Below are 21,174 nucleotides of genomic sequence, written 5' to 3'. Positions count from 1 at the left end.
TGACATCCCTAAAGCATAGCAGTGCAGAATGCTAAGACTAACAGTTCTCTCTTGTGTACTATTTTAACAGGGTAACTGTCAGTTCTTCCTAGCTCCCCTTTGGAAATAATCTTCCTTACTTGATGCTTGTTTTTCCGCCTTTCATTAACAATGCCTATCACAGCATGAAAGTGCAACATCTCTCATTACTCAAGATGGGGAAGAAGAAGAATGTATTGACTGGCAGGAGCTGGGGGCACAGCATCTAATACTTCTACTTCCTAAAATAAGATTTCATATTAACGCTTGCAAGTTAACATAAGAGGACCTTCTAAGCCACTGCAGAGGCTGCTCTAGAGTAGCCTTCAGTAACCTCCATGTGTTTTAGGCTAGCTGGAGTTGATAGGAGTTGTAGTCCAAAATGTCTGAAAGGCCCCAGGTTGGTGCAGGCTGTTCTAGACGCAAAATCTTTGCCCACACTGTTTACTCTGTAGCAAATGCGTACCTTGTGTTAATTTATTGATAATGCTTGAAACTGGCATGTTGGACCCCTTTCCTGTTACCTAAACTGCCCTAACCTATTGCGTGTGAACATTTAAAGCTCTATGTGTGCCTTTGTGGCCTGTCTTCCCATTAGTGGGACACATTAGTGGGAGAGCCTGCCTTTAATTCTGTGGTTAAGTCTGTGTCCAGGGCAGCTGTCTACCAGCTCCATCTGGTGCATCGACAGAGACCTTACCTGCTTGCATACTGTTTCAACAGAGTGGTACATGCTCTGGATATCTCCCACTTGGATTACTGCAATGCACTCTACGTGGGGCTACCTTTGAAGGTGATTTGGAAACTACAGTTAATCCAGGATGCGGCTTCCAGAGTGGAGACTGGAAGCAGCCACCAGAACCATATAACACCGGTCCTAAAATATCTACATTGGCTCACAGTATATTTCCAAGCACAGTTCAAAGTGTTGGTGTTGACCTTTAAAGCCCTAAATGGCCTCGGCCCTGTATACCTGAAGGAGCATCTCCACCAACTATACTACTTTCCAAAGACATTTGAATTTTTAAATGTTTGATGTTTCATTATGTTTTTATATTCTATTAGAAGCTCCCCAGAGAGGCCAGGGAAACCCAGTCAGATGAGCAAGTGGGGTATAAGTAATATAGTAGTAGTAGTAGTAGTAGTAGTAGTTGTTGTTGTTGTTGTTTTAAAAAACACACACATTTCAATAGCTTTTATTGAGTTGGGGAGACACTGTTTTTGAGACCAAAACTTTCACAGAAAGATGTCTATGTCTAAGAAATAAGTTCAGTAAAATCCATAACTCTTCCCACCCACCCCTTTATACAACCCTTTCTCTCTTCAGGCATGCTTTACCTCTGCAATGATCACAGATTCGTCGATCACTTTAGCCATGTTTAGGTATAATCCTGCATGATCAGGATACTAAATTGTGGGGAGAGCCTCCATGAGCACAGCAGACTCTGCACCCCCAGCACATGGAGGGCAACGGGAATTTGACAAAGTGGCTGAAGCTAGCTAGCATGTCCATTCATTTCACCATTCTAATTATATGAAGAGAACAACACCTCAATAGAGCTTTCTCTCCCATGGAGTTGCTCCATGCATCTTAGGATGACACTCCAATACACTGTTCTCATGATCGTACCAAAGCTAGAACTTGCTCTTGACATCACTATGGAAGAACAGTATAAGAAAATATATAAGTTATGCATAGCTGCCAAGTTTTCCCTTTTCTCGCGAGGAAGCCTATTCAGCATAAGGGGAAATCCCTTAAAAAAGGGATAACTTGGCAGCTATGAAGTTATGAGAATGATAGAGAATATTATTGCAGGGGGTTGGACTAGATGACCCCCAGACCCCTTCCTAGTCTACCATTCTGTGATTCATTGTCGTCTTTGTGGAGGCCATTGCTAGCTGTGTTTTTGGTCAACAGTGTAAATGGTTTGCTATACAGTGGAGTCAAAGAAATCCTGTGCAACCCTTAGCTGCTCTATAGTCATGGTTTCTTCTTTTTGACCATTATTTCCTGATTTTTAAAACAGAAAATAATACTCATTGTGGCACAGAATGGCAGCAGCAAGGTAGCAGTGGCAACTGCCAGAATCTGCAACTGAGCATATTTGGTGGGAAATTGCTCATGGTTGGCCTTTCTCAGGTTTGTGTAGCATGGTGCTTCTTTTGGGGAAGATGAAAATTCAGAAATCTATCTTTTTGCCTGCATGTCTAATCTGACAGTTCCTTTTGTGTTGAACTTCGCTGCTGGTTTTCTTGTGTTTTGTCTGAAAAACTGCCAAGCACAGCAATGCATATACTTACAGCCCCCCCCCCTCTCTCTGTGTGTGTGTGTGTGTGTGGAGTGGATGAAAAAAATGGGTGTCTGCCTGCAGAACAAACAATTTTATTCCTTTCTTTGTGTGGTAGGAATATAACTCCCAATTTCCAAACACCTCATTCTCTTGATGAAATTGTATGGAAGGGTTTAACGTGCACAGGTAGTTAGAAATATTTGTTGGCAGGATCTTAGTGTACCCGTGGATAAATACAGCAGTGGTGATTTTTTTTTTAAGAAATCTCTTAAGCACCAAATATTTCAGGGGTTACCAGACTTTTTCTCTGTTTTTGTTGTAGTTGCAGGGGAGGGAGAAGACAGGAGGGACACAAAAGCAAATATTACTGTTTCACTAATTAGTTATATGAAATGAGCAAAAGAGAAGTAAGGTAGTCTTGGTTTGATAGTCCCTCTCCCTAAAAAAATTTTTAACGCTACTAATGCCTGTGTTGGTGTCATGCTCTGGGTGGTGCTGGGTTGTTAAGTTTATAGATTATTCTTACGGCTGATAGTATGGCTAAAACCAAAGAGCCTACAGACACATCTCTTCAATCTCTGATCAAGTGACATCTCTTGGATATCTGAAATTGAGCATTAAAGGGCAAAAAGCTGTTTTTCCTGGGAGAAAGCAGTGGGGCCAGAGGAAGTGAGGATAAGCCCTAGTGTGTTATGCTTTTATGATGCATTATTGAAATGCCACAAGTCTTCGCAAAAAGGGGGAAGAAAGTAATTTGCAAATCGTCCCTGAAACTGGAGGGCTGAAACATACACCCCCTCTGTCAGAAATTCTCTCTTTGCTTTCTTTGGTTCCTGCTGTTGTTTTTTCTTTAGGGAAAATTCAGTGTCAACTCTTGTTGGGTTGTCATCAAGATGGGATTTCATGTCTCTAATATTTTGCCCCACTGGTTAGTTAACACAGGATGGGCAAAGAAGAAGTAAGTTGATAGCAAATCTTCGGCCATATTTTGCATCCTCATTTGTGCTCGTTTGTGGTTTAATGCATATATGGGTGAGGCTTGGATTGGATTGTCATGAAAACTATGAGTAGGAACTGTGGTAGAGCTTGCTTGTGTTAACTGCTCTTTAACATTCACCCCTTCCTTGATGCTGTTCCTTCAGTACTTTTGTGTGGCAGGGAAGCCATTGCATTGCAAATGGTTCAGGTAGGATGCTATTTCTGGGCAGCTCAGTGCCCAGTGATTTCCTTCCCTCCTGGTCGTCTCCAGGTGCCTGTGGGGAAATACAAGCATGAGCTGGGTTATACATAGATACAGTAACCAGGCCAGCAGCAATGTTAGTGATTGACAGAATTTTTTCCACCACAGTATTTATGGAAACCACTGCTAACAATATCTTTGTACAGCATGCTGACATTTCTCCCAAAGATTCCCTATTGGGAGATAGACAGAAGGGATCAAATGGAGAAAAACCACAGCTGCCTTCCATGTGGGAATCAACCCAGAATTATTGTATGAATGTCGATATGTAGCAAAAAGACAAGCGTTTGGGTATAGTAAGTGATGCGCTAATGCGCTTCCCCAGATTAGTTACATACCTGATCATGTTAAGTGTTTATTCTGCAGACTTCCCTTCCTCAAACCTCAACCTTAGAAGACAATTGGGAAAAGCATTGAGAAATGAAACAGTTTCACCCTCAAAAAGTCACACCAACAGTTTTCAGGAGCAATACATGGAGGCAAACACTGCAGTTGTCCCAGTCGTATGTTTTTCAACTCCATCCTCTTGAACTTTGTTTTTAAACTTCCAGTGCTTGTCCTGGCACAGTCTGTTTTAACCAACTCCGTTGAAACATCTTAGTGGTCTATTTAAAATATGAGACATGCTAGCAAATTTGTCTAAACTTACCTAAAGTAGCGATATCATCTCTTCAGTCCCTATCTTTATATATAAAAAAGTATAAACTGTGGAGGTTAAGTAGGTTGGGCAACCGGAAGTAATTACTAAGTCCAGTGTGGTTTAATAAAGGCAGAGGCTAATTATTCAGTTTTTTATTTAAGTGAAATGGTGCCAAAAAGGAGGCTCCTGCAGAGCAGCTGCACTCCTTCAGTGTTACCCTAATTTACCACAGACACAACTGTCACAAACAGAACTTTTAAACTTGATATAATGGAAGTTGGGGGGCTTTTGTCTGGAGTGCATGCAAGAAGAACCCTTTTATACAAATCAACCGGCAGATGATGGACAATGATGAAAATTTGATTCTTTGAAGTCATAATGGTCATTGAAATGTGTGAAATTCTGGCATTGAAAAGAGGGCAACTAGCAAGGCTCTGAATCTTGGGTGGCTGCTGGAAGCTTGCTGGGAGGTTTTCTGCATTTTGACATCAACTTCCCATTGCTTGTTCCCAGCTTCCTTTTATTTAGAGAGGAGGAAAATGTTAAACAGTAGATATTTGCTCTCATGGGTGCTGTACAGTCTCTAGTGGTCATATTTGTGTGCTCTGCCGTTATGCAGATGTGAAATAGTTATATGTTCCTGATTTCATGAAACAAAAACTGCTAATGTCCAAAGGTTGTGGGGTAGGAGGGTGGGTTTGTTATTGTTTCTTCCCTGTGGCCACATCATAGTCTAAAAGCTTGCCTTACTAATTTTCCCCATAACAAGGTGGCTGAAGTAATACAATTACTCTCAGAAATGAGGCAGAACACGAATGATGAAACTTCTTCCATGATTTTGGAGGGAGTGATCTAATTTAAAAGCCCACTTCTTCTGCTTTGGGGGAAGGAGTGAAACTGGTTTCCTGTTGTTGTTGTTGTTTTACAGTTGTGTTATGAGCTATTTCGTTATTAAAATTCCTCTCTTTGTTCCTTGTTCTTAAAAGCACCTCTCTTATATCACTCCACCCGAAAACCTGCTTCAAAATGGAAAGAATCATCTGCCATGCCAAACAGGATTCTAGTTCATTATATATACAAAGCACCAGTTTTTTGTTTTCTATATTTTGAAGATACACGCACACCAACATAATATCAAAGAAATCCCACAGGTGCTCTGCTGTCAGCATTTGAAAATGAATGGACACAGAAAGCTTGGAATTGTTAAGCACAATACTGCTAAATATACAAAAAGGTATTTTTTAAAAAAATAAATTAAAAAACCAACTCTTTCCCAACATCTTTGTTTCAGAAAGTTGGTTCACAGGTAGTTTTCACTGAGAACTTGAACTCGCAACAAAGCGCTGGAGACACAGTAGAGAGTTGGACTTAGTTCTTTTCAAGTATTATATTGTTTTTAATGGCGTCTTGAAGCGGGAGCTTTAGCCCATTGAAATGTCGCTAAAAGGACAGGTTCTTCTGTCAGTAGCTGAAGCTGTGTGGATGAAATGATCACAATAGAGTGTTGTAATGCATTTTCAAAGTGTGAGAAATCAGTTTGTCTAGACTGAGAGTGCGCCTACAGGGAATAGGAATTTTAGAGCTTCTGTGCTCTTTAGGTGTCAAGTATGTGAGAGATGCCAAGCCTTTATTCCATATCTTTGGCAACAGCTCAGCAATGCTACAGTACCTTACATGTCTAGTGCAAGCAAAAACAGCAATTCTGTGTCAGGACAACTCAGGGCTTCACAATCCAGAAACTCATTGTCCTAAACAACTGTCTGTTCAATTGCCAGCTTTAAACTGGGGGAGGGAGGAGTGTGTATGTGGGGAGGGGGGGAGGGGAAGATATCAATAAACAATTGCTGTATTCCCAGAAGGCATGGAAACTTTGGCTGTAATGAATCAAAAGTACAACGAGCTAGCAGCATCATGCAGCTATTTTAAATTATTAAAGCAGGCCCTGTTTTTCTTCTTGCTCTGAAAAAGAGGCTTTCAGAAGGATAAATCCCTTGCCACCACTAAAGGTTTTTTCTCTCTCTTTAGTTGCAGCCAGTCAAATACTGTACATGGTATCTACGGCTTGACATTTTTCTTCATTAGAAGTAATTTCTAAGCATAACAAATCTTCCAAGGGCAGCATAGTCCTATTGTAAGGCTATACACTAGTTTTAAAATAACTACAGTAAAGGCCCTGCAGTGGATTGACTTGATGGGGGTGAGGCAAAGAGAGACTTGATGCTGTGCACCTAGGACATAACGTAGCTTTCTTTAGTGTTTAACTTCCAATAGTGAAGAAGCCCTCATCTCTGATGTGCTGCTTTTCAGTAGAAATATCCCCTTCTTGTGACCTACTTTCCCCACCCATTTCTGGGGAGAGGAGAGACTGGATTCTATCCTCCTCCACTGAGTCACGAAGGAGATTCCTCTCCAGAGTTCCCTTGGCTTCTTTTGCACATCCGGCTACTTCAGACAGCAGTTGGCCTCTATCTAGAGTACATCTTCCATGTACTCAGCACCAACAAGAGATGCTATTTGGGGTGGCAGGGGACGATTTGCTGTTGCTCAGAAGTGGGGAAGGGAAAAAAAATTATGATTACTATGTCTTATGAGAATATAAAGGACAGAAATGTGATTGCATTCAGTGGTGACCTAATTCTAATAGAAAACACTCCTGCTTGTGCAAGAATATCAGTTCCGCTCTACCCACTGCAGTTTTCTGCTCCCCACAGCCCTGCTGTTAAGGGCTGGGTGACTCGCTGGAGTAGTATGTGGTATTTTTGTACAGAGGGCTGAAGAAGATAAGAATGGAGACTTGCCTTGGACAAGCACTTTCTGCTAGCATGAAGCCACAGATTATGATCCAAAATGCCATGTGTATCAGGTCTGTACTTTCATTTTTGCCTTGAGGAAAGCACCTGGAAAGAACACCTAGTATAGTGATAGTCTAAAGACCAGTGCATGTTTAGCAACCATGGTAAACAGGAGGCCTCCATGGCATGCTTTTCCCATAGAGATGGTGAGTCACTTATAATCGTACCTTCTCACTTGCAGCTGACAATGTAAAACAGAGATTTACCTGTTCAAGTATCTTAAAAAATATGACACACACTGTGGGAGGATTCCCCTACCTGCAAGTGTTTGCAAAAGAAGAAGAAGCCATTATTTGTGTACTACAGAAGCTAACACAGAAAATTCCTTTAAAACCTGCTAATTTTTGCAAATTTGAGAGTTGTAAGCTTATAATGGAGGGACACGGGTGGCACTGTGGTCTAGGGCTTGCTGATCAGAAGGTTGGCGGTTCGAATCCCCACAACGGGGTGAGCTCCCGTTGCTCGGTCCCAGCTCCTGCCAACCTAGCAGTTCGAAAGCATGTCAAAGTGCAAGTAGATAAATAGGTACCACTCTGGTGGGAAGGTAAATGGCATTTCCGTGCGCTGCTCTGGTTCGCCAGAAGCAGCTTAGTCATGCTGGCCACATGACCCGGAAGCTGTCTGCGGACAAATGCCGGCTCCCTCAGCCAATAAAGCGAGATGAGCGCAGAGTCATCCGTGACTGGACCTAATGGTCAGGGGTCCCTTTAAGCTTATAATACTATCGTGCTTCTTAGTGTCTCTACATGCAAATGAGGTGGGTGCAGAAACAAGCCTAGGGAAACTGTTGAGATATATCAAACTAAATCATTTAGTTCTGTGGAAGTGGGGAGAAAAGCGTACAGCGTTGTGGGAGGGGGGAAGAGCGGGGGAGCCAAAAAATCGGGAGAAACTTAGCTTCGTGGGCACTTGGAGGATTCTGGGGATGAGCAGACAGCAGTTGGAGCCTCTGTGCAGGTGCAAAGAAGGGAGAGGTAACACTGGAGTCAGAACAAAAGTGAGCAATTTGCTTGGCCTCAAAATACATTTGGAGGTGGGACTGGCTGAATAGAATGCAAGCAGTGAAGCAAGTTTATTCTGCTTAGCACTGGTACACTTTGGGGAGAGGGCAGTAGAAAAGAGAGTATGAGTGGAATGTTAGCTGTGAAGCGAGCATTCCACCCAGACAACTCCAGGAGCTATGTTCCATGTGAGCAAGGCTCTCATCCCTAATATTGCTTAATTTTTCTTCTTAAAAAAAAGATACAAGGACATCAGGACTATGCATTTTCACACTTCTGGAACAGTCGTGGTCCTGAGGTCCTTGCACGTGTTTTGGGTGGTATGGAAAAAAGGAGGCAAATACGATAATGTGTGCAGGGGGGGGGGCAGTAAGTGGGCTGGGAATCATCTGTGACTTTGAACAAATATTAGCATATAGGGAAGGTGGCAGCTGATTGGCAGGTAGAACATATTCTGCAAAGCTATAGCTGACCACTAAAAAAGCAATAGATTTTGCAAAAAAAGGGTTGGGGAGTTTTTGACACAGGCTTTTTTGTGATAGCCAACTAAGTCATATACAAAAGTTTGCTTGTTTCAATGGATTGAACATGACTTAGTTGGCTACCACCTCTTATACATAGTATGGAAAACCACAGAGAAATAAAAGCAGTGCTTCATGGAGAAGTGCAAGAGAGAATAAATAAATGCAAACAAATAGGCAGCATTACTTTTTGGGATGCTGCATTTTTACATTGGAAATATATTAAGGGGGGTGCTGGCGGGGTGCTTTATGCTGCCTCTACCAGTGCACTCAATAGCCATGTCTCCCGCCCCCCTTGCTGCCGCTGCCGTCTGTATGTTCAGTAGTCATGGGGCTCTTCATGCACCCTGGTCCTCCATACACAAGAGGCATCCTGGTCCATTCTAGAGATGGTACAGCCCCTTTTCATATGCGCCAAACATGGCTGCCTCACATAGCCCCTATCCTTGATTCTTTAAAAACTTCAGTATTACTAGGGGTAGGAAAATAGATGTGCAAAATATGGCTGCAGAGGATTGTCTCCCCCACCCCCTCTGCAGTTATGAGTAACATTGAACTGGTTAAGCAGTGCTCCCTTACTTGATGAGCACATAGAACATTGGCCCTCTAGATGCTGCTGAACTGCAACTTCCATCATCCTTGGCCACGCTTGCTCCAGCAACATCTGGAGGGCCAAAGGTTCCCCACACCTGATGCAGAGGACACAAAAGCAAGCTTGCAGGTTGTATGTAGTAGGGTACCCCTGAAGGCAGCAAACTCCCAACATGCGCTTGCGAGGGCAATGGCCATGTTGTCTTCCCCAACAGCTAAGCTCCCAACATAGATGGTCAGTAGGAGAAATGGAAACTATGCTGAGGGTGTGAGGAAGGGAAGAGATTGTTTCCTTGGTGTTGGCCCAGTGTGATGTAGTCAGCAACCAATCTTGATGGCTTTGTGCCGCTTGAAAAGGGAGAGAAAAGCTGAGAGACCAGAACCCAGGATCTCTGCCACTTAAGACCATGCATATACCCTGCGCACTGAGCAGTCGCACTTGGTGGAGGAGATTGGGATATTCTTTCTGGCTCTCGCTTTTCCATCCCAAATACTTGTTGCCTCCAGGCCACCAAAATAGTGTGCTTTTGCACATGCCTTCCTTGTCTTCTTATTTTCCCCCAAAGAGCTGGGCAGCTCATGCTGAAGCCTCCTGTAAGCTTTGTTGTAAAGAGCATTTTTTCTTATTTCATAAAATGTATGTGCCGCTTGGTTGTTAAAAATAAATAACCCTCTTGTGTACAAACACACCACCCCCATCTCTGTCTGTCTAACAGAAAAAGAGACTTGAATCGTATCATTTGAAAATATGGGACACACCCTCAAACCAGTAAAAATGAGTTTTGCATTTTTATTCTTCCTTAATATCTTCTACTTCGTTTTTCATGTTTGTTTGTTTGTTTGTTTTTTAAATGCCTTACCTTTTGGGAGTTAATGAGAACTGGATTCCTTTTAGTCGGTGACCTATAAAGGATTCCCCCCCCCCCGCCGCCGCCTTCTTTTTTTAATATGTCCTAATCCCAAGGATATGTTAATATGAAAGCGGATGTATTATTGCTAGTTGATTTCTATAAACAGACATGTTGGAACAATCAAGCCTCGCCTTATTTTTTCTGCAGGTAAAACACGTTGTGTGAAGCCTGACAATTGGTTGCCCAACCAAACAACTTTTCAGATATTTCTTTTTTTAGCCATCAAATGCCAATCTGTCAGGAGAGAATGTAGTTTTGTGTGTTGCAACATTTTGACTAATAATTGGTGTGTCTTCATATTATGACTAGACTGGTATTCAACATAAACACTACTTGCACTCAAAGAAAACATTTATGATTAAATTGTTAAAATATTTTGACAGTTTGCTTTAGGTAGTCTGAGCTCAGCTTTTGTGCGTTGTTGTAATTTCCTGTGGGGTTCCCCCCCCCTGCTTCTAAATGCAAGACAAACATTTCACACTTGGCAGTTGTGACTGATCTCTCTGAGTTTATTTTATAAAGTGAAGCAAAAAAGGGGAGGAAGGGGATAGAAGACGGGCCTCCTGTTTTCTTTCTTTCTAAGGATGGTCTGGTGAGAATATGAAGAGCTTTTAAACTCTGTGACAGAAGAGGCTCTGAAGTTGGTAGCTGGAGGCTTATTTTAAAAATCCCAATGTGCTATTTAGACTTGTTTGCCTCCTCAAATTTAAGTCATGTCATCACTGGTTTGGATTAGTTCTGTCTGCCTGCAGTTGGACCTGTACCAGATCAGCCTTTTGTTCCTGGAGAAAGGCAGCGGAAGACAGTCCAAGCCTCTCCCATTGGCATTGTGCATGCAAGAATCTAAGTAGGCGGCAGTTTTGAGTTACTTCTGCTAGCTTAATGTGGTGGCTTCTGCAGGAAGTATTTGATGATCCACACTTTTTTTGTCAACAGCTGTTAAAGGACTAGGATTGCTGTGCAAATTATAGAGAACTGCTGAGAGGCTTTCCGTAAAGTTTACTTTCATAGCCTGACCCAGTCACAAGAGCTTGAGATGGATATAATACTACTGCACCAAATGTAAAGAGACAGTTCTCTGTCCGGCAGGATCTCGCACATAATTGAATAAAGGGCGGGGAGCAGGTAACACAAAGGGCTTGAGATGGATACCTTTCTGTTGGTTAGATTTGGCCCGCTCCGTGCATCATACAGCCAAACCCTCTCTTTCCACACCATCATTCTAACAATCCAGCCTTCTTGCTGCCTTTCCACTCTCAAACCTTAACATAATGCATGCAATGACACTATTGCCTACAGCAAGTTACTAGTAAAGGTAAAGGGACCCCTGACCATTAGGTCCAGTCGTGACCGACTCTGGGGTTGCGATGCTCATCTCGCGTTATTGGCCAAGGGAGCCGGCGTACAGCTTCCAGGTCATGTGGCCAGCATGACAAAGCCGCTTCTGGCGAACCAGAGCAGCACGCGGAAACGCTGTTTACCTTCCCACTGTAGCGGTACCTATTTATCTACTTGCACTTTGATGTGCTTTTGAACTGCTAGGTTGGCAGGAGCAGGGATTGAGCAACAGGAGCTCACCCCGTCGCGGGGATTCGAACCGCCATCCTACTGATCAGCAAGCCCTAGGCTCTGGTTTAACCACAGCGCCACAGTAAGTTACTAGCAGTGTTCAAAATTTGCCAGGCACATTTTACACCTGGCTAGTAGCCACTTGTGACCCATGCATGCATGGGGATCCTTGGATCTTGACTGCTTTCACATACTGGCAACACATTCTGTAGAATTTTATCTGTGATAGTTTATCTGTGCATTCAGAACATATTTCAGGACTAAGCATTTATTTTTTAAAAAACAAATTTTTACTAATAAAAAGTGACGTGGGAGGCACCCTCTTTTCTGCAATGCTGCTTCATAGTAACAACAAGACAGATTATATTTTAAACTGGGTTAATTTCTTCCAGCAATGCTCAGGATCCAGGAGGGTTATATAAACACTGCAGGCTGTTTGAATGTTTCTGCTGCCCCAAAAGACACTCCTGAATGTTGGGGACCCTTTGAAATAGCCTCTGATGCTGCACAGGAAACTGCATTTGGAGGAGAGAGAACCCTAGTATAGATCTGGAAATCTTTGTGTGTACTTGCAAGTCTTTAGATTTCAACCAGATTGTGTTACAATTCATAACTGCTTTATCAAAGTATTCAGAAGCCTCAGAATGGCATCCAAAACTGTCAATGTTTTCAAGTAATTTTACCCAAATACTTGCCTCAACCTAGTTTGGAATGTCTGACTTGTCAGGTTGAAACCATATCCTTCCACACCTGCCCACACACACACCACTTGCTACCACGTAGCAATGACCGAGGTTGGTACAGCTAGTCCAAAACAAGATGCTCGGCACTGACAACCACAGGAAAATAGGTTTACAGCAGCCCCATTCAAATCCATCTCTGCAACCCCCAATGTCTAAACCTCTCATTCACTTCTATTGGGATTCAAACAAGACTCTACAGAGCAAAAAGAGTCTCAAAAGAGCGTGTTTTACCTGCAGGTTGGTTTAATTCAGAGAGAGGAATTCCACGTAGTACTAAGGAGATTGCTCAGTCAGTGCAAGCATTTCTCATGGCTTGATGGAACAGTCTCCCCTCTCCTCCTCCTCCCTGCCACGTCGTGTGGGGAAGCAGAGGGAGGAAAGGCCAGTCACACTACCAAAAGTCCTTGCACAGATCTGGACTAGTGGGAGCAGTTGGTTAAATCCAACCCAGAAGTGATAAAGCTCTTTCTTCTGGGCTGTTCATATCATTTCCCTGGATGGAAATGATATCTTTTAAGAAGAGAAAACTAACCTGTTTATTCTTACCCGGGTCATATTTGTTTATTCTTCTTTATTATTATTCTTTTTTGCAGGACATTTCACCTTTAACAGGTGTACCAGAGGAGCATATCAAAACCAGAAAAGTTCACATTTTTGTTCCAGCCCGTAATGCCATGCAAGCTGGTGTTAACAATACAAAAAAATGGAAGATAGAATTTGACACAAGGGAGCGCTGGGAAAACCCACTGATGGGCTGGGCATCTTCGTAAGTATAAAATAGCTGGCAGGTTCCATAGTTGGTAGGCTGTTGAGTGCTATGGAACTTTATTCTCTGGCCTTTTGAATCTAGCAAACCTTTCCACAGTCTCTCGTCTGTCTGTCTTCACCATCTCCGAAGACTCCACCGGCTGATATTGCAGTGGGGCTTGGTAGACAGACTGTTGCAGATCTTCTGGCTGCCACTGGTGTCACTGCTTAAATGGAATTTCAAGAGACAAAGATTCTAATTCCAAGGTCCATGCTCAGTTTCTGCTAACGCAGAACTGCCTGTGCCTCAAGAGGGCTTTCTTTTGCCTCCTCTCAAAGCAAGCAAGTTAGAAACTTTCAAGTACAGAGGCATGACACTAGCTCTCAGCCTTAATTCCCCCATCTGTAATATGAGCACAATGCTCATGATCCACTGTATTGAGTGACTGAAAGATTACCAAGATAATGTATTGAAATTATTTAAATAAGACACACTAAGCATTATATTTGCAATGCTCGCTGGGAGACCAGATTTCAAATCCCCACTGAGCCATGAACCGATCAGGTGACTTTGAGCCAGTCGCAATCTCTTGGCTTAACCTACCTCGCAGGGTTGTTGGGAGAATAAAATGGGATAAGAGAAGGCTGAACCACAAAAGGGCCAATAATTATTAGCCTTCCACTTTCTGAACTAAGTATTATTTTGGTAGCAGATTAATTCTGAAATTAGATTTTGGAGGATCTTTCACTGCACATTTGAGGAGAAGAGATCTTAGCAATTGAATGAACTTAGATTTCAGTGACAGTTACAATAAGTGTGTGCTGCAGTGACTGTGATAATGGAGCTCACTCTGCTGTCCTTAATATGTTCAGTAACATATTTAAATTGCCGTTGCCCAAGGCAGACTACAAGGGGCTGGAAAATACCTTCGATTTCCTTCTCCACCTAATTTGATACTGAGTGACCTCCAAAATGAGTTGGTGTATGTTTGTATGACAGTAGCATGTGGCAGCATCTCTACAGAATTATGTTGACTTCTGTGTTTAAAAGGCATGGTAAAAAAACAATCATGTTCACAGTCGGTCTTTGCATATGAAGTTAGTTCAGTATCTCTAAAGAAGCTAACTGACAATTCTGCAAGCACCTGCATATTGCATGCCCAAAGAGCATTTTAATAATGATGCAACTATGTCAGCTGTCCTCAGTGAAAGGTTCTGTTTCCCCATTTTGTGACCTTGGGATAAGTTTTTATATAAATTTTAGAAGCTCTATAATGTACGTATGTATTCTCATAAATTCTGAGAATTCACCATGCTTCTCTTGGTGGCACAGAAAGTTCTATTTTAGTTATTCTGGTGGGGGTATTCATGAAAGAGACATTCTGAAAAAAAATGTACTCATATGTTTAGCATTTTGGGTTGCTGTGGGCTGGATGTTTGGCTAATTCAGAAAGTGGAAGGCTAAGAATTATTGGCCCTTTTGTGGTTCAGCCTTCTCCTCTCTAGAAATACGAAATGAGAGCAGAAAAAGTAGATTATCTTTCATTGTTTCTCCTTTTAATTTTCTGACACCTCAAAATGCATTCCCATCTGCAAGCTATTGGGGATCGTGGAGAACAGGAAGCTGGAGGCAGAAAACTTTTATTGTGCCTCAAGTACAAATATTTGGTCAGAGATAGCCTGATTAAATGCTTCTATTATAAAGAATTATATTGCCTTACTGCATTTTGTGTTTTCAAGAGACTGGGAGACTTCTATTCAACCCTTTGGTTCTTGTGCTGTCCCACAATGTTCCTTTTTATCCCCTCCCCAGGTTTTTAATGTATGAAGCTGCTGGGTGACGTCAAATAGTTTACATATATGTGTTTTTATCTCATCCTTCATCAAATAAATGATCACACGGCAGGTTGCATAAAATAAAAACAGTAACATTGAAACAATTAAAACAATATATCATATTTACTCAAGTCTAATGTGCCATCGAATCTAACACACACCTCAGTTTTCAGAACCTTGAAACAAAAAAAAAGGTATTTGCTGATGAATGTAAATGTGCTTTCGAATCTAACGTGCACCTTAATTTCCGCAACATAATTTGGCCCAAAAAGGTGAGCATTAGATTCGAGTAAATACGGTAAATTGAGTAGACAACCCACCTCCTCCTTCTCAGTATGATGTGCCAACGGTCATACCCCATTAAAAGTCTGACAGAAGAGATGAGATTTTAGCTGACACTGAAAACTAGCCAGAGTTGGCACCCAGTGTTATATCAAGGTGGAAAGTAGTTGATTGCTGGGGTGCCATCACTGGGTGCCACTCACAGGTCACTGAGGTGCTGAGCCTCACTTGGGGACGGAAGGAGGAGGCGGAACTCCCCAGTGGATCTCAGTACACAGAGGACGCTCGGTTCTGTTTCTCTTTGTCATCTGAATTGGGTGAGGCTGGTAATGACCTGGATGAGGAGTAATAATCTGAACCTGAATCCTGACAAGGTGAAGAAGTTGTAGGTAGATAGTTTTGCTGTCCTGGGAGATGGTGTTTAATCTTTTCTGAATCATTGTACTGACCCTGAGAAAGCAGTTAAGACCCGGTCATTAGAGGTCCAAATGACTTCTGTGGCATACAGTGTTTTTCAGCAGTCCAGCCACTTCCGAATGGAGGGAGGCTGGCCCCAGTGATTCATGCTCTGATAACTGTTGCCTGGAATATGCACAGTGCTAGTCCTTGATCTTTGAAGCCCTAAATGGCTCAGGGACTATACCTAAAGGAGCTCCTACTCCCATGTCAACATGCCTTTTTTTAAAGATCATCTGCCAAGACTCTTTCCCTCCCCGTAACTCTTCCATCACTAGTACAAAGACAGCCTGCAAGGAAGAGGGCTTTCTCAGCAATGAGACCCAGGTTATAGAATTTCTTCTCCACTGTCGGCACTAATACTGCTCTTGAATATAACAGTGCCAGGCAGAGCCATTTTTACCCCCCAATGATAAATGTGAAAATTGTAGTCTATATTAAAGTTCGCGTGTGAGAGAGATGGTGTATATTCCACACTAAAATCTAGTGTGATGGAGAGTGGTATTTAAAATGTTTTAAGCAAAGAAATAACTAAACAATGATATTTTGCAGGGCGGATCCTCTGTCCAATGTGTTGATGACCTTTTCTACGAAAGAAGCTGCTATAGCCTTCGCTGAAAAAAACGGTAAGTGCAGGCCACACTCCATGCAGTGCTTTGGTGGCACACTGCCTGCTTCTGCCACTTAATGGGAAAGAGGAATCCATTGTCTTTATTAGAAAGTGCCTTCCTCTCACCTTCTTCTCCTACCCACCAAGTGTTCTACCCAGTTAGCAGGTTTCTCCATAATGCACCCAGCCTTCAATGTTCATGCCTGACTCAGGGATTGCCTTGTTTCTTGACTTTTGCTGTCCCGAGCCATAGCTTCCCTAGTGATTGAGATTTACTATGACTGAGCAAGAGGCAGCATTGCATTATTGTGCAATTTTGCTGACATAACCAGATGTTTTCAGAGTTGTCCATTCTAGTCCCCCATTCTACTGGAAGCATGCGAGATAATATATTCCTTTTGTTTTGCTGCCTGACCTTCAGAGGTGAAGGAACACAGTTGATTTTACAGACACCATGAGGATAAATTATTTGCTACTGTGAGAAATCTGAATTTGGAAAAATAGATTACAATATACATTTAAATACAAACTAATCTTTTTTAAAGGACTGGCTTAAGCCCTGTGACTTAAAGCACAATAGTTTGATGTGGCTCACAAGTCAGTGCGGGGCACACATCCTTGCTGTTTTGCCAACTGGGAAGGTGGCTTCCGATACCGAGCACGTTTGCTCAGTAGGAAAGTTCACTGCAGTCCAGTGGAGATTCCATCAAGGAAATAGGTTTAGCACCAAGGACCCAGCTCTTAACAGGGGCACCTCTGTTAGCACTTATACCCTCTAAGCATTTTGCGATAAATATTATTTGGTGCTCTCAGCGAGATGCTCAGGTGCTGTACTCCAGCTGCCTCAAGCACATTCTTGGATTCATCTGGCTCTATTTATGTAAGGCTGAAAGTGTTGAATTAGCCGTCTTCCTAACGGAACTAAAACACACTTCAGATGTGTCAGTTTTCCCTAGCATCTTAATAGTCTGAGGGCTTTCTGAGGAGGAGGAGGACTTCTTGTAAGCATTTGCAGCTCCTTAAGTGTTGGCACAAAAAATTAAACCCTTTTATCTATCCCATTTCCTGCAAATTCAAGAAACGTAGTACTTAGTACTAACGTGAAGAACCAAGAGTGTTGGCCTACAGCCCAGTGTAATGCGGGCGAAGGACAAGGTTTCCCCTCTGCCGGTGCCAGGGCACCTTTATCTTGGTCTACAAGTTTCACTAATTCCACAACTAGGCCTCCTGAGCACAGAGATTGGAGCTGCTTGGCAAGGATGCCAAATTATGTGCTAGTTTATAACACTCGGGGAAACAAGGGGCCATTAAACTCATTTTCACTCTCAAATTCTAGAGTCAAAAGTTGAGCTTGTCTCTAGAGGGATGAAGGCTAGTGTGCTAAACCCAAGCCTGTCTAATATCTTCCTCCTTAGCATATTTTTTTTTTTTGCTTCAGGATAAACTTTCCTTAAACGAATCCCAGAAAAGAATTATGCTGAAGGTATTTTTAACTTACACCGGCAGTTCAGCACCTTTTCTATTTGTAGGGTTTTATTTGTATGTGCGTGTGTACAGAGCATTTCTGCTCATCCCTGCTTAGTCACAGGAGGGCAAGTAGAAGCTCATGCCTGCCTATCTGGGAGAAGGAGGGCTCCCCTCTGAGATCATGGCATGACAGGACATTAACCAGGCTAAGGGATAAGAGCGAGCTGGTCTGTGCCACTTCATTGATTTTTCCCTCTGCTTAGTTGCTCCTATAATATTGGGTGATCTCTGGAAACATAGCTATTACCCCAGCCCAGTACAAAAGAGATTCTGGGTGCATAAAGGACATTTGAAATGGCATATGCTGCCATTCCTTTTCATCCTTATTTGGAGCGAACTAGATGTGTGAAGTTGAACTGAGAGGAAGAAATCCAATCAGCTGACTTTTTCTGTGGTATGTGTGGTATATACGGTAGCTTAGTCATTTGGGTATGTTGTTTATGCACCTCATTGTCATTTTATGGCACACCTACCTGGCCTGCAGGGGGTTGATGGATGGAAAGCAGAGATTGTCCATTAATGTACAGGTGGATCTGGTTTGGTGGAGAATGAGATGGGATGGAAATAAGCAGCTTTCTTTTGGAAGGCTCAGTTACAGAACATGACGTTAAAAGGATCCGGAGAATACTTCTGGACTTTCCCCTCGCTTATTATGTTACTCTTTCAGTGCTTATTATAAATTCATCTAAAGGTTTCTATTGGGTGAGCAGAAACAATAAAAGTACAATCTAATCCTGCACCTGCCCCCTCTGCTTGGTTTCTTAATATGCTCCCTTTCCCCCCTGCCTTTCCTGAAAATGGAGTATTGTGCTTGTAGGTGGGCTTCATGTACCTTAGGGAACATAGGAAGCTACACTGTGCTCTCCAGGGTTTCAGACAGGATAGCCTTCCTGCCATACCTGGAGACACCTGGGACCTCTTTGCACGTGAAGCATGCGCTTCACCACTGAGCTATGGCTCCACATAGGGCATATTTAGGGGACTGTCGGACTCGCCTGCTACCATATTTTTCGCCCCATAAGACGCTTTCCTAGCAAGCCTTCAATGACTCAGAAGGAAGGAAGGGGTGAGAGAGGGAAAGGAGGCAGGGAAGAGAGAGAGAAGGAAGGATGGAAGCTGGGAAGAGGGGCGGAAGGGGCTCCCGTCCATCCCTCCTCCCGGCTCGCTTGTTGTTGCGAGCGGCGGCGATAGCAGTGGCCCGCAAGGGCTCTTTTTGGGCCGCTCTTGCTAGCCGCCATTGGCAGAGGCGCTGTGCCTCTGCCAATGGCAGCTAGCAACCCTGCTGTTGTGAGGGGGGCGGCAGCATCGGCCCGGAAGGGCTCCTTTTGGGCCGCTGCTCCCGCCAAACCACCTCGCAGGGGCAGGCTTGCTAGCCGCCGGTGGCAGAGGCACAGCTCCGGTGGTGGCAGCGGCTGCAGAGGGAGCACCAGCCCGATTTTGGGCTGATGCTGTCTCCCCCGCCGCTGTGAGCCATGACTCCGGCGGCAGAGGCATCCCTCCGCTCTAGGGATCCCAGTGCCTTCGCTCCATAAGACGCACAGACATTTCCCCTTCCTTTTTAGGAGGGAAAAAGTGCGTCTTATGGAGCGAAAAATTCTAAAGCAAACAAATTAGCTCAGCCTTACAAACTTGGTCACGGCAAATTTTCTGTATCTTTTGTAGAATATAACTAGACTTTAGGTGTTTGCTCTTGGTATCCCGTAGACTTGTCTTCTTGAACAGAAAACCAACCTTCATGGCTTATTGCAAACTGCACCTGAAATATTCAGAAACATAAGTCTAAAACACACACTTGGGCAGAAAAAAAATGCATATGCATAATTCCTTCAGCCCGGGTTTATATGCATAAGATGTACATAAGAATGAAGGAAACTTCCCTCCCTTCTACTCCCTGGCAGCCTTTAGAACCTGCTCACTGACAGAGGATGGCCATGTTACACTTTTGCTGAGTATTTGAATAGTCTGTTATCAAGATTGCCTGCCCTTCATTTAACCCTCTCTATCAGCGACAGACTCCCCATCTCTTTTCTGTGGTCAGCAGTTCCACCCCTGTATTATCATCATATGCAACTCCATGTGCTGAATCTGATGGGTGCAACTGGAATAAGGTTTACAGGGAGGGAAAACCCCTTCAAGAGATTAGAGTCCTTTGATTTCATCTGAAATCTTTTTAAGCAGTGGGAGAATTGGCAGTGTCCCTGGTCTGCAGAGCAGCTGATTCTGAATAGAAGGCCGCTTAATAAATTCTCCCAAGCTCACCTCCTTGTCCTTCTGGCTTCCTTGTGGCATTGTGGTACCCTGCTACCATGCATATTTTCAAAACTTGGCCCGACATCAGAAAGAGAGGTGTAGATGCATGAGATTACAGGACTTCATGTGTCAACTGTTGGTGCTGGTCTATCAGCAGGAGCGGCGAAAGTTGGAACACACAGTTCCTGAGATCTGACAAACCTGAGAACAGGTGGAGGTCACATTTAAGGCATATCTGTCTTAAAGGATTATTGTTCACTGCCTTTTACAAAAGAATAAGCTAGTAATTACATATAGTATATCAAATATGTTGGTTATTTCTTTTTTTGTTAGCTCTTAAAAGCTTGATGTTGCAATTGTTTGTGTTGCACTTGCTCTGTTTTTGGGTGCATGTGTGTTGTTTAGAATTCTCTACATGTTTTTTCCTAGGCTGGAGCTATGATGTTCAAGAGCAGAGGATTCCAAAACCTAAATCCAAGTCTTATGGTGCAAACTTTTCTTGGAACAAAAGAACAAGGGTGTCCACAAAATAGGTTGGCATTGGCTGTCTCTGCGTCTGACTGTGAATAAAGTCAGCTGTGCTGTATTTATAGTCCATGTATAATACATCTCTTAATCTCCTAATAAATTTGACCTTTAAACTACTCATGCATCTTGTGGTGTCTATTTAAAATGTTTTTGATGTCTCCAATTGAACCTGTTACAAACTTCCCTATATTTAGAGAGGAGATTTGGGGTGTTCATACCTCTAGGAAATTGCTGTACGTGGAATTCATTAAAAGGAATGTTTGAAATGAGCTGCAACATTAAAGATCAAGCCTTGCCTTTTGGAGTAATTTTATAGTTCAATAAATGTCCATCCTTTCACACAGAAAGGCTGTTAGATGTTCCTCTGGTTTTTTCGCTTATTTATATAGAAGAGGTTAATCTGTTTAAGTGCTAGCAGCACGCGATCTCTGCTTACTGTTTTAAGCAGTTTTGTAAACGGCATTTTCTCTGAGCATCTTCCAGTTCACTTCACTACAGCCGACTTCCTAGAAAGATTCCTTATCTGAAGACTAGCTCTGGAACACTGAAGTGTCGCATTCC

General features: G+C 42.9%; 1 protein-coding gene across 1 annotated transcript in view; it reads left to right on the top strand.

Moving 5' to 3' along the window:
• The window catches only part of NDUFS4 (NADH:ubiquinone oxidoreductase subunit S4), a 46,506-nt gene extending 25,777 nt beyond the window's left edge, over positions 1-20,729 (top strand). Inside the window, exons 3-5 of the mRNA XM_035100496.2 lie at positions 12,971-13,143; positions 16,251-16,324; positions 20,515-20,729. Of these exons, the coding sequence (XP_034956387.1) occupies positions 12,971-13,143; positions 16,251-16,324; positions 20,515-20,618 (351 nt within the window). The 3' untranslated portion in view covers positions 20,619-20,729. The remainder of the gene's footprint in view (positions 1-12,970; positions 13,144-16,250; positions 16,325-20,514) is intronic.
• Positions 20,730-21,174: the final 445 nt, after the last annotated feature.

Source organism: Zootoca vivipara, chromosome 11 (assembly GCF_963506605.1).
Source record: "Zootoca vivipara chromosome 11, rZooViv1.1, whole genome shotgun sequence".
Lineage (NCBI taxonomy): Eukaryota > Metazoa > Chordata > Lepidosauria > Squamata > Lacertidae > Zootoca > Zootoca vivipara.
Note: the sequence above shows the minus strand (reverse complement) of the source record. Positions and strands in the feature narration are given on the sequence as shown.